Here is a 12491-nt window from a genome sequence, read left to right on the forward strand (position 1 = left end):
TGTAAAGTCAAATACAGTTCAAATTTTGCTATAACTACCCCTCATTTTTACTCAGTTCAAAGAGAACCTATACATTAATTAGCAACCTGCCATAAACAGCAAGTACACACGTAAGCTTGACCTGGATACAAGAATTTCTGCATTCTTAATACAAATTTAATTTAACAGGTGAGTTGGCAATACTATTTGTTTGGTATTCCTTTTAAAAGCAGTATTAAGAGTTGGTGTCAAACCAAGGCCAAATCAAAAGATAGTTTGAACCATTATCTTTTCTTTAAATTGAAACTAAACCTGAAAGAGTATTTTGCAGTCTCTGTGGACCTTCAGCCATTCCGAGCTGAATCCCAAGCAGAAACAAACTACTCATTTCTTAAACACAAATCAATAGGTATCTTCTTTATAAAAGATGTTCCGTTCCAGTTGTAATTTTTTCATTATTCTGACAAACTTCCAAACTTATAATTAACAACCTCCTATAGTTTAAGTCCCAAAACAGTCTCGCTCCATTACAATGAACTATCAACTAGTTGATTTCAGTAATATTTAGGCACAGAACCTGGTGTATGGCTTTGCATTGTTTTAATGGCAGTGACTGCCTTACAATGCCATTACAAAAGTCAAAAATATGCAAGTCACACCTTTTCTGACAGACTTGACTTTATAACTGTCAAAAGTCTATAAATGTATGTAGGTTCAAAGGCAGCTCCTGGTCGGATGTCTCTCACAATTTTATCGCCTAAAGCTGCAAGGCAAAGGGAAGTACATATCAATAACAATACACAGAAATTTTTCTACAATACACCTTAACATTCTCTTCACACATCACTAGATTCTACAATCCAAAATTATTTTTGTATTAATAGTTTTATTACAGTTTTAGTGACTCAAGCTCAGAAATCATATGATATGACTCTTACCTGGAAACGTTTTTTTTTAAAACCACCTTACATCACCCCACACAGCCTTAAGGATGGTCTGGAAAAGTTAGTACTCTCTTTATAGTCACCACTCTGAATATTAACAAGAATATCCACAGCCACCATAAAAAGGACAATTCTGGTTCTATTTAAATTTTTGTACTTGTTTTGTATTCAAAGATTTCCTTAAATCTTTTATATAATTGTAATTCTAATAGATCACATTTCCTCACTGCACAAAAAACCCAAAACTCAACCAAGATACAGACTGACAGAATGTTCAACCTAATGGCAATGCAAGGTCTCAGAAACTATATTTGAAAACTACACAATGGAATGAAATGACCTAGAAGTATAATAAGTTGCATAAGACAGTAAGATTTGTTTTACAGAAACAAAACTTAAGCAGCAAACCACAGAAATGTCTGAACTGTTTGGAAATCACTGGAACAACCAGCTCCTCTTGATATTTTCTTATAATGTTACATAAACACATTCCTGAAACTGGTTTTTATTTCTATAAATTTGTAATACAACAGACGTGGTCTAGAGATTAAAAAAAAGGAACCTACAAGATAATTTATTTGCATTTTAAAAAAATATTCTGTTCCTCACTACATAATCATCATTGATCCTAAACACGTATTAGCAGGAATCATACACTTCTGAAGTTTTCACACTGATATATAGGATGGGGAGGAATTAAAAGCCGTGATAACATGCCTGGAGGCAATCTCTACCTGCTCGACAGGCCTGTTATGGCCCCATTTTGTTCCGAATTAATGTGAGTATTTAAGGAAGAATGATAGAATTGACCAAGTTGATAAACCGAACAGCTAGAAATACGTAAGGAAAGAAGTGGAGTAAAATACAGCGAGTATCAAATGATTTTGTTAGAAAGAGCATGTTCTTAGAAAACATCTGAACAATTAAGCTAGCCTTCAACAAAAACTATTTTTATTGCACTTGTACATTTGGTCTACCAAATGGAAGAAAATAAATAAAAAGGTGCAACACCTCTGACTTCTTGACATGAATCGCCAATAAGGAAAACCATAACACCGACAGAAAAACAGCAGCAAATTTTTTTTTTAAGCTATCAAGAAACCCCAAAAGCCCAAGGAGCCATGAAGGGGATCAAGCACCACTACTTAAAGGTCTTAAGCGCATCACACAATGCAGATCCTTACCCCAAAGCCTTCTTATCATGATTTTAAGACTCTTCTCCCCCTATTCCTACTCACCTTGTTTTGCTTTAGGAGGTACAGGCATATTAGTGAACTCATTCATTAAACGAACACTGAAACAGAACGGAAGGAACAACTAGACATGAGCAGCAAGTTTAGACTTAGAAGGACAAATAATACAATCAGATCCTTGTCATTATTGGCTGCCAAAAAAGAAAAAAACCATAGAATATCATAATGAAGTTTGAGTAAAGTTCAGACAAAAATTAACCAGATCATTGTTCATGAAACCAAGGTGTTAGGTTAGTTCTTGCAGGTCTCACTGATCATTTTTGCATATTAAGCATCTCTTAAAACCGATATTCCTCAGGCAACAGGAAGTATCTTCCTTGACTAGCCAAGCAATCGTAAAATATCAAGTTCATTATAAAAGCCACACGTCACCAAAAAAAGGCACAAAAAGTCTTCTGGAGACAGAGCAACTTTCAACAATTGCAGTAAACAATCATTTGTTAGATACTTCTGAATGAGCTTAGTCAGATCACAGGTTTTATTTTTAACAAGCTACTTACAAACTGTCTATCATTGGTGTTGAGGTACACGGCCGCTGGGATTTTGAATACATTGGAATGGACTTCATTAAATGATACATTGGAGGGCAAGCGACCAATGCTTGCAGGGTCTATGCAGTGGCATTAAGGAAATATTCAGGAAATGTAATCTGCCTATTAACCAAATGTTCAATTATATTTAATAATTATATGCAAAACAAAGCTAACTTATGTAGACTAGTCCAATAACTAAACTGGGACAGATGGATGGACTTTTATCACAACATTAACTAGTAAGGTACAGAAGTTATACTAAAAAAACCCCGCCATCTCAGAACATGCAGTGATTTCACTGACATTTTAATAATGTCCAAAACTTTAACTAAAGCGGAAGGAAACATTTAGTCTAGGAGCAGGAGAGGGAAAAAAAAAACTTTCATAGGAAAGACTTATGAAATTAACAATTTAAAAATTGGCAAGTTATAACATGTTTTCTGAAAAGAATGGAAGAAGCTAGCTGACAGCCTTCAAGTTAAAGGTGATGATCCACCCCGTACGAAACCAAAAACAAAACCACTGTGATGTGAAACATTCCACAGTGTAAAGAAGAGTTTGGAGCAACCAGTGAAACTACAGTGTGTGTTGGGAGAAAATGCTTTAATAACATCAAAATCCATGTTACTTGGCAAGAACAGTGGACACAGGAAATATATTAGAAGACTGGAGGGCAAGGAAAAAAAGGCAGCAATCTCAACAGCTAGAGAAATATATTAACTCGATCCCTACAGCATGCAAAGACTGAGTAAGAAATTCGCACGTAACATTTTAAGAATGAAAAAATGGGGGCTAACACATACAACCAGATGAGTGCAGAACTAGTTATACAAGACAAAAGCTGAAGTTCAAAGCACAATTGCTGGTCTGGAAATACGTTATTAGGCTCTGCAATGATCAGTCTTGAAATTGGTCTTAATATTTTCCTCTAGCAGTTAAAGTATCCTAATTGTCACTTGCAGTAAGCCATTGCTAACATAGGAGATATGGATTTATCAGTTGAAAAATTATTATTAATAAAACTATCATAATACAGCATTGAAGAAGGAATATTTCTGTTACCCAGGATAAAAGTTATTTTTGGAGGGGAATACAATTCTAATACATCAAGAGCAAGCTAATCTTCCATCCCGTTGTAAAAGGATTATTTTAAACACTGCATTTACACAGATGATATGACAGCAACAGCCTGATCAACAGAAAACCCAACAATCCACTTACCAAATTATCAGAACACCACCTAAGAATAAGAATAGTTACTTCAAGTACAAAAGAGTAATAACCACTTAAGTTGATGCACAAAGAGACATGAGTAAACTTAACTAGGAATTACGAGAAGGTGTTCGGTCTTGAGAAAGTTACAGTTCTGAAATACTTTGGAGGAGGTAACAGAGCCAAAATGCAAACAGGATTGTGCAACCAACTGCAGGGGAACCCTGGACGTGGGGTTCAATGATCCAAACTACCCTGGGATTTCTAGATGCTATCCTTAAACATTTTAACCACAGTAGTAGGATATGGGAAGACGAACTTTTATGAAATACTTACCAGAATAATCCAGAAAAACTTTTGACAGATATAATATACAAATTTTAACCTAAGTGTATTAATTTTTTCCAAGGTAAGGATACAGCATTGATGTAGCACCAGTTTCCTTTGTTGATCAGCCCTCGCGGTTGCAAAGACACTGGTTTATGTATTAGTCTTACATTTTCCAGTATTTCTGCAGAATGAGAAACAGTAAATTGAGCATCAATAAAACACACATGCTAGCCATCAAAACAAGTATCTGTTGATGCATTACAAAATAATGCACATCAATTAACAAGATTCCCAAAAACTTCCGCAAAGATCTTTCGCTCCATGTAAACACTGCTCATATTTCAAATCAGATGTGTTTCTTCAACTGAAGAATCTGGGTCAGGAGGATGCTGGTACAAAAACTTATTGTCATTTCAAAACTGGGGAAACCTATTTCTTTTTATTTTACTAAAATTAGATACTTTTATTTATAGGGATAGATATATAAATTCTCATCTGCTATAATTAATCCCTTGCCACCAGTTTTACACAGTATCTCCCAAATTACTCTGCTTTGAAGAGAGATGAAGCCGATGTCTCAGTTTACTAGTTTCAACATACACTATCTCACAACAAAAATATCTTAGTGCAGACTGACATTAACATGGTCTTCTGAAGAGTATGTTTTATTTACTGCTTTAAGACTTCCAAAATCTACAAGGTAACAGGCTTACATAAGATAATGCCTACTGCTTTCCTGCTTTCAAAAGCTTCCGCAATGGCCCAAGTTTAAAAATTAGAAACCACTGCACATAAATAAGTCTGTTTCAGTTGTGAAACTGAGAGCAATGGGGCGAGCTTTTCCAGGAAGGCTGACCTGTTATTTAGGTACCTAAATAAAAACTGTTTAAGGAAAACATTGCATCCAGTATATTTTAAATTTGTGAAATAAGGACAAGAGGTGTACAAGACAATCAAAATGCAAATAAACATGGCAATTGTCTACCAAAGGGGTTATTTATTTTTATAATTGTGAGGGCCTCTAAAGGCCTCAGATGCTACACTGCATAAACGTAAGAATTTGACCTCTTCACTCTAACAGCTATGTGAACAGACAAGGGAACATGACAGTGGTGCAAAAGCAGAGGCAAAACTCTAAGCAAGCAGGGAGGTGGCAGAACCACAAAAAAATCCACGCCCCTCTACTTCCAAACTATCTCTTCACCTAAAGATCATATTTCCTGCTGGCAACACCAGTTCTAACCAAATAAAAACACACCAAAATACATAGGTGATACTTAGATCAGTCCCCTATTACATGAAGAACCTGACACCGGAAAGGGCAGACAGCAAGAAGATGTAAAAGGGAAGCCGTAGCACCTAGCACAGATGCAGATGAAAATCCTTCTGTGAATGTTGGAATATATTTGTTACTAAATTACTAACGCTCTTCAGAATACATTGTTAATGCATCAAAGTCTGAAACAGGTTTGCACACATACAATCTCGCTGTGAATGTAACTAAACACCGTTGAAAATTAGGATTAAAATAATGGAAGAAGTATTTAATGTTTATCAACAGCTTTTTATGTTAAGTATATTCTTCCTCATTTTTGTATCATACTAAAAAAATATTATTTGGACCGTTAGCATCCTCTTGTGGTCATAAAACTGCTTTGTAAACAACGCCTAGAGTAATTACAGTGAGTTTTGTTTCTCTTAACATAAAGGATTATTTTTGTGTACAGCAATTACATTTAATACCACATTTTCATCCACATCTAACATTTACACAATAACTAAGAGAACTTTTACAAAAGTATCAGAAGAAAAATACACTTGCAACCATAAGAAAACTTTGTTAAAATTTCAAAACCTGTTATAAAGTACACGGCACTAAGCAGGAAGACTTCCCATTCCCTTTGGTGGATAATGAATTGTGAAACAAGGCCTTGATTTGAAAGCATAAGCTAGAACAATATTATCATGTTCAGAAATTTCTGTTGGTAAACAGAAAATATTTTGCTAAAGTTAATTCACTAGGTGTGTTATTACAAATACCTGTCAAATTTATAAAAGCCTGAAATTTCCTAATCCATGCAAGTCCAAAGTTTAATGAAAGAGAAACCACGTGGATATGGTCTCCACCTGAAAAGATACACATGGTACAAGGCAGCACTTTAATGCTTGCTTAAGACCATTATTTGGCAAATATTACGTCACTCAGGCCTTTCTTCAAATCTGGACAATGATAAAAAGTGCCAGACAACACCGATGGATAAGCCTTCACGCAATCAGTTTCTGCAAGAATGCAGTTTGATAGTACAACAGCCTAAATTTCTGAAGTTGTTTATAAAAACCCCCAAACCTTGCATGCCTCCGTTCCACAACTAGTTGCTCTAGTGCTTACCCAGCTTTAGAAATAAAAGTCTTTTACTGCGTAACACAAACACCTTGTTACAAACTAAACTAATTCTTGCCTTGTTCACTAGTCTCGGGTGAGCAGTGAATCACCGTCTCCTGTATGAGTTTGTTTTACATATTTGAAGTTACATCCACGATCACTCCAACATTCTCATCTGAGACAAAGTAACCCACATTTTCCATTTTTGCCAAAAGAGCATAGTTTTCAAATCTTACTTGTTTTCTCTGCTGCACTATTACATCTTCCTTGAGAAGTAATGCCCAAAGACCGGCATTTTCATCAAGTCCTCAACAGCAATAACAGAATCATACTTATGTCCCATCTTTCCCAGGCAAACTGCTATTAACACACACTGGATATAAAATGTCTTCTTCAGCTTTAAGGACACTTATCAACTCCCTAGAGCTTCCAGATCCTTTTATTCTCTAATACTATTACCAACCATTTGTTCTTCATACCACATGATTGCATTTGATTTCTGTTCTAGTGTATCATTCCATACTTGCATTTACTGGACTCCCCACCTTCTAATTTAAAATCATTCCAGATTTAGTCAGATCTTAAATGTTTGTATTCTTCATCTGAAATTCTACCTGCTGTAAACAAATTTTACATGCACTGTTAATTCTATCATCCACAGTGAAAACACAGTTCAGAATCTTTTTAAGTTATCCCATTAAAGTTTTCCCTGAAGTTACCAAGAACAGCTGAAAGACTACTCAGAGGATAGCCGGTTTTCCGATCACTTATTTCCCTAGCTTACTTAGAACACTACATAAGGCATTATTAACGATCCTCAGGTTATCCATCTGAGGGCAGTAACTGTGAAACACAGCAAGTGAAGCCTGAAAGGCATATTTTTTACAGATATGGACCATTTATAGCCTTACTATCCCTTAGAAATGAATTATTAAAATATTTCTCCTAGCATCTAAGTTAGGCTAAGGTGTATAATTAGTACAATTGTCCCTTTCTGAATATGCAAATGCCATACCTGTACTTCTCTACCATTCTGATGTTAGCTGCCTGAGTTTTGCCAAACAAACATCAATGGTTCATACTTTGCTTCTGAAGTTCCTTTACCTTGCTCATTCGTGTTGCTGGTAAAGCTTTTCTCACACACCTTAGCCACTTGCTAAAATTAACTGCTCAGTATTTTTTTCTCATCAAGGCTAACACGAAATTTGTCTGTCTGGTTTTTTTATTCTCTAGTCCTGATCGTCATCTCCTTATCTTTGGTAGCTTTCATTTACATTTGAGGACTAAGAAACCACAGACCTTTGCAGGTTGAGTCAAGTAGCATTAAACTATCTTCAGGGTGCCTGTGAATCGTTAACCTCCCTTGTAACAGCTGGTGAAATTAAGGCACAAATCAGCAATTTGTCCCTGGAAAAGTATCTTATCTTCCTGTGCCCTGAGCACATGTTTGAAATAAACACTGTCCAGAAGGGCCTCAGAGCTCTGACATTAAGTCAGAAGTCAGAAGACGTGCTAATTTTGCTTGCTAAACTCGAGATACTGTAGGTCTAGATTTTACCCGTGTTTACTACTCTGTATCAGTTGTGGTAAAAAATTCATTCCCCATTGGCATGAGTTGAAATTGTTGAATTTCCAGCAAATCAAACAACAGGCTCCCAACTCGGCCACAAAGAAAACAAGGAACACCACCAGCAGCTAACTCTGGAAAACATGCAGGATTGCTCTATACCTTTATACAGTGACATTAACCTGGGCAGGAGGTCTGAAATGATCTGTGTACGGAACAGAGCAAACTATCTGTCTGGAAATGACACACTGAAACTCATCTAACATATTTCTGAGTGTGGGTGTACAAACAAAGCACTAATGTACCTACTTCCCAAACGGGACAGAGAACATTTTAAAAAACGACAATGAAAAAAGTCGCCTTTTTCCCCAGAGCAAAGCACTGGTATCATGGCATTCAGACCTTCAAGGAAACGTTTCATACCAAAATCAGTAGCATCTGAATTACAGAAATTGCAGCAATATAATTCCTACATAAATCAGCTGCCATGAGAAGATTAATTCCTTTTCACTGGAAAAGGATCTATATTCAGATTATTCCTCTGCAAAAACAGCTAGCCAATAGTGAAGGTGCAGAAGGAAACCGTGTAAAAATTACATAGCTATTTTAATACATTAAAGACAAAATAAAAGCTCTGCTCCCACCTGGTGGCAAAAAATAGTACAGAAACAGTAAAAGTCTACAAAGTTAATAAAGCTGAAACAACTTGGACAAGGCAAAAACCTTTTTTCATCTACGGCAAGCGGTTCTAGCTTTATGGTTGTCACAAAACAGTTTCAAGGTAAAATTCATTACCAAATGATAGCTTAAGATTTTAAGAGTACAACATACTCCGCATGTATGTGCTCGTACAAACCATAATCACCTGCTTATACACATTTTTAAACATGGTCAACTGCCTTTGTGACACCTAAGTGAAAAATACACAGAAACACAAGTTATTCTGACAGCTTTCCTCTCAACGGACAATTTTAAGTAATGAAACCATTATTAAGGAGGGAATGAGGGGCAGGCCTATACTTCTGGGTGCTCTGAATAGAAATCTCCAGGTCTGCTTCTTGTTAGAGCAGAAAACTTTGACTTGAAGCTGCCAGACAAAATGCCACTGTATTTGCAAATTAGCTTGTAGCATGAACAGCAGGATTTTGCACCAGCCTTTGTACATACAGACCATTTCACGGATTCAAAATAACAACTTTTTGTTACAACACTTATAAGTCAGTGACACAAAATGCAACCAACTGGGTATTTTTCTTCATATTTTCTGACTGAATCTGCAAAAACAATCCCATGCACATTCTAGCATTTCTCATTGGAACCACAAATATGACAGAACCAACAGTCAAAGCCTTTATATCATGTATGGCCTTTCCTGACGTATCCTCTGGGCAGTTTCTTATGGTTATTCTTGAACAGGCAATATCTAGCATTGTTTCTGAATAACATAATATTGTTTATAATGGTTAAGGGTAGTTCTTCAAAATTTGAGAGATAGATCTCTCAAATAGCAAATCAATAATATAAAAACTATTTCCTGAATTAGAATTTCTGAAACAGGATCTCTTTAGACATTACACTTAAGCTAGTGCAAGTTTCCAGGAATTGCAGCTACTTTGGCACAAATACATCAATATTCTCCTCCTCTTGTAATGGAATGCATTACAAGATCATAAATACTGGATAACACGCCATTTTCGGAATAAACTTTTCTAACGTGTGCTACTCTAGTAGCAAGAACACAGAATGCAGCCAACCTATTTAAAAATCACAGATCACTTAAACATATTGTTTGACAAGTAGCAATAGCTTTACTGCATCTGGGATAATGACATGTTACTGTCTCATCGGAATGTCTACTCAGGAGGATACAAAACTAGCTTATTTAAATTGCATCTCAGAGCAGCGTTTGAACAGTCATCTTATTAAGAACATTAACAGAGGAATCTTCTCTATCCATATCGCATGCTCCTGTTTACAAGCAGAGTTAATACCCTTCCAGTGTAACATCCACTCGTGTGTATTAACAATACCTGCAATCTTTATGGCTACAGGATCCTCTGAAACTGGAACAGGTCCCTCTTTGACTTCAACCTGTTTTTCAGGGACCAGAGTAGATGTGGCAGGAGGGGTATACTTAGTCTCAACATAGACCACAGATGTGGAAGCAGAGGGCTTGGAATTGTGAAAAAGACTAGCCCACGATTTTGCAGGCTGATTAACAGGGACTGATCCTGCAACCGGGACTGTTGCCTCAGTAGTAGGTGAAGCTTCCTCAGGCTTAGCTTGGTCTGAGTCAGAGCTTTCCACAGTGTGCAATTCTACCCCATTGGCAGCTGTGTCCTCACCAGAGGATTCAAGTGTTTGTCCATTAGTAACGCCAAGATTTTCAGTAGTATCAGTACCAGCATAAGACTGTACAACAGCTGTCCTTAAAGGGCTATCTCTGCCAGTCTCTGAGGGGATGCAAAACTGTTCAGAATTAGTAACACGGCATACCTCAGGCTGCCCTGCAGTCCTGGTATTGTCTAGTGCGCTAGAAACAGAATCATCAGAGACAGCTTCATTAATGAAGTCCACAGAATTGTCCGGGCTGTTGCAAGTCCTTGGTGTGGCCAGGCAGTGAATGTCTCCTGTCAGTTCCGTATCCTCCGTGCTTAGACTGTTTAGTCCCGATGAATTTGCGTGGCCATTTACAAGAGCTTCCGTGGGAGCAATGCCGTCACTGACATCTTCCAAGTAACTGTAGTATCCAGGCGGTCTTTTTTTCTTCTTTTTACGCTCCCTTTGTCCAAGGCCTCCAGACAAGCCATCGTTTTCAGCGTTAGAACCGCTGTCCAAAGCAAGGGTTGGATCAGTGAACTGGCAGTCAATGGAGTTGTAGTTTGTTTCACTGAGACTATCATCAGGGGCTTTCTGAGCAGGTGCACAACTGAGAATGAATTCTGGAGCCTGAGGATTCAGGGTACTCGAAATACTGTAGTCAGTGTTATTTAGTACAGATGACTGTGTCTCAATAACTTCATTAACACCAAATTCAATTCTCTGATACTCTTCCCCTGGACAAGAGAAAGCAAATCGGAGTTAGTGAATGACATCTAATCAAAAACCTACAAAATCTAGAAAAAAACCCCCATATTTTCCTGCAACTCAGAAAAACTACATTCCCTCAAACTAAAATAATTCTTGTTCTCTATCTCCAACATGAAGGCCATTTCAAAACATAATTTACCTAAAGACCACAGAGTGAGATTCAGGTTTTCTTAAACAGAGTATGAATCACAGCATAGTTCCTGCAAATAATATCTATTAAATTCACCTATTAAGAAGAACTATAAAAGCCCAATGACTTTAGCACTATTCGGCATAAATTACTGGATAATTACGTACAAAATATGGTGCAATCTTTAACTCCACACTACTTCTGAAGCCAGCCTCCCACTGACAATTACAAAATCCAAGCCTTTACCTGTTTAACTTTTTAAAATAATTTCCACACACGGGGTTTGGGTTTTGGGGGGTTTGTTTGGTTTGGTTTTCCTGGTGGGTAAAGGGTATTATCATAATCCTTAATAAACAAAAAATATTCTCTTAATTGTACATAAACGCTGCAATTACAGCTTTTGAAACTTGAGCTCATTAATATCTTATCACAGTTGAATTTACTACTATATGAGAATATATTTGACTATATGATTTTATGACAGGAAACAACAGATGCATCTCAACATATGTCAGTGTTTAACTTGCACATACAAGGAGTACAGAAAAAATCTGTGAACAGGATTGGGTTGGGGTTTTTTTTGTTGGTCTGGGTTTTGTTGGTATGTATTTATTTATTTATTATTTCCCCTGGAACTTGGACGTGCTCTCTACAGAAACAGTAAGAAATGTTCTCATGGCAGGCTGCAGTATCACAAAATATTGCCAGTCACAAAGTACTGCCATTTCATGGAACTTATTTTTATAATGCATGCGTGCTAACTCGTAACACTGAATACTTCAGTTACAGCTACCTCCCTAACTATCGGATAAAGAGATAATGAAACTAAGTCTCAGGAATGTTAAAGATAAGCTCACATTTTAGTACATAAAAGATTTTTAGGTCTATGATATTTATGCTACTGTTTCAAAGACATTAATTTTAATATTTTTGTTTCCTCAAAGATATGGGACTAAAAACCACATTTCAAATCTTTAGGACTGTTGCTACGTACCAAACACCACCAAGATACTATTTCCAAAGGAATGTAAGTGGATACACCACTAAACTTTAAAGATTTTGTGCAGCTT

General features: G+C 36.7%; 1 protein-coding gene across 5 annotated transcripts in view; it reads right to left on the reverse strand.

The window, feature by feature from the left end:
* The window catches only part of USP10 (ubiquitin specific peptidase 10), a 56790-nt gene that overhangs the window by 16328 nt on the left and 27971 nt on the right, over positions 1-12491 (reverse strand). For all 5 annotated transcript variants that reach the window (XM_075101260.1, XM_075101257.1, XM_075101261.1 and 2 more), the window contains 5 exons: positions 10232-11257; positions 4341-4432; positions 2677-2786; positions 2162-2217; positions 639-742 (listed from right to left, as the gene is read on the reverse strand). In XM_075101260.1, the coding sequence (XP_074957361.1) occupies positions 639-742; positions 2162-2217; positions 2677-2786; positions 4341-4432; positions 10232-11257 (1388 nt within the window). The remainder of the gene's footprint in view (positions 1-638; positions 743-2161; positions 2218-2676; positions 2787-4340; positions 4433-10231; positions 11258-12491) is intronic.

The sequence above is a fragment of the Phalacrocorax aristotelis genome, chromosome 8 (assembly GCF_949628215.1).
Source record: "Phalacrocorax aristotelis chromosome 8, bGulAri2.1, whole genome shotgun sequence".
NCBI lineage: Eukaryota > Metazoa > Chordata > Aves > Suliformes > Phalacrocoracidae > Phalacrocorax > Phalacrocorax aristotelis.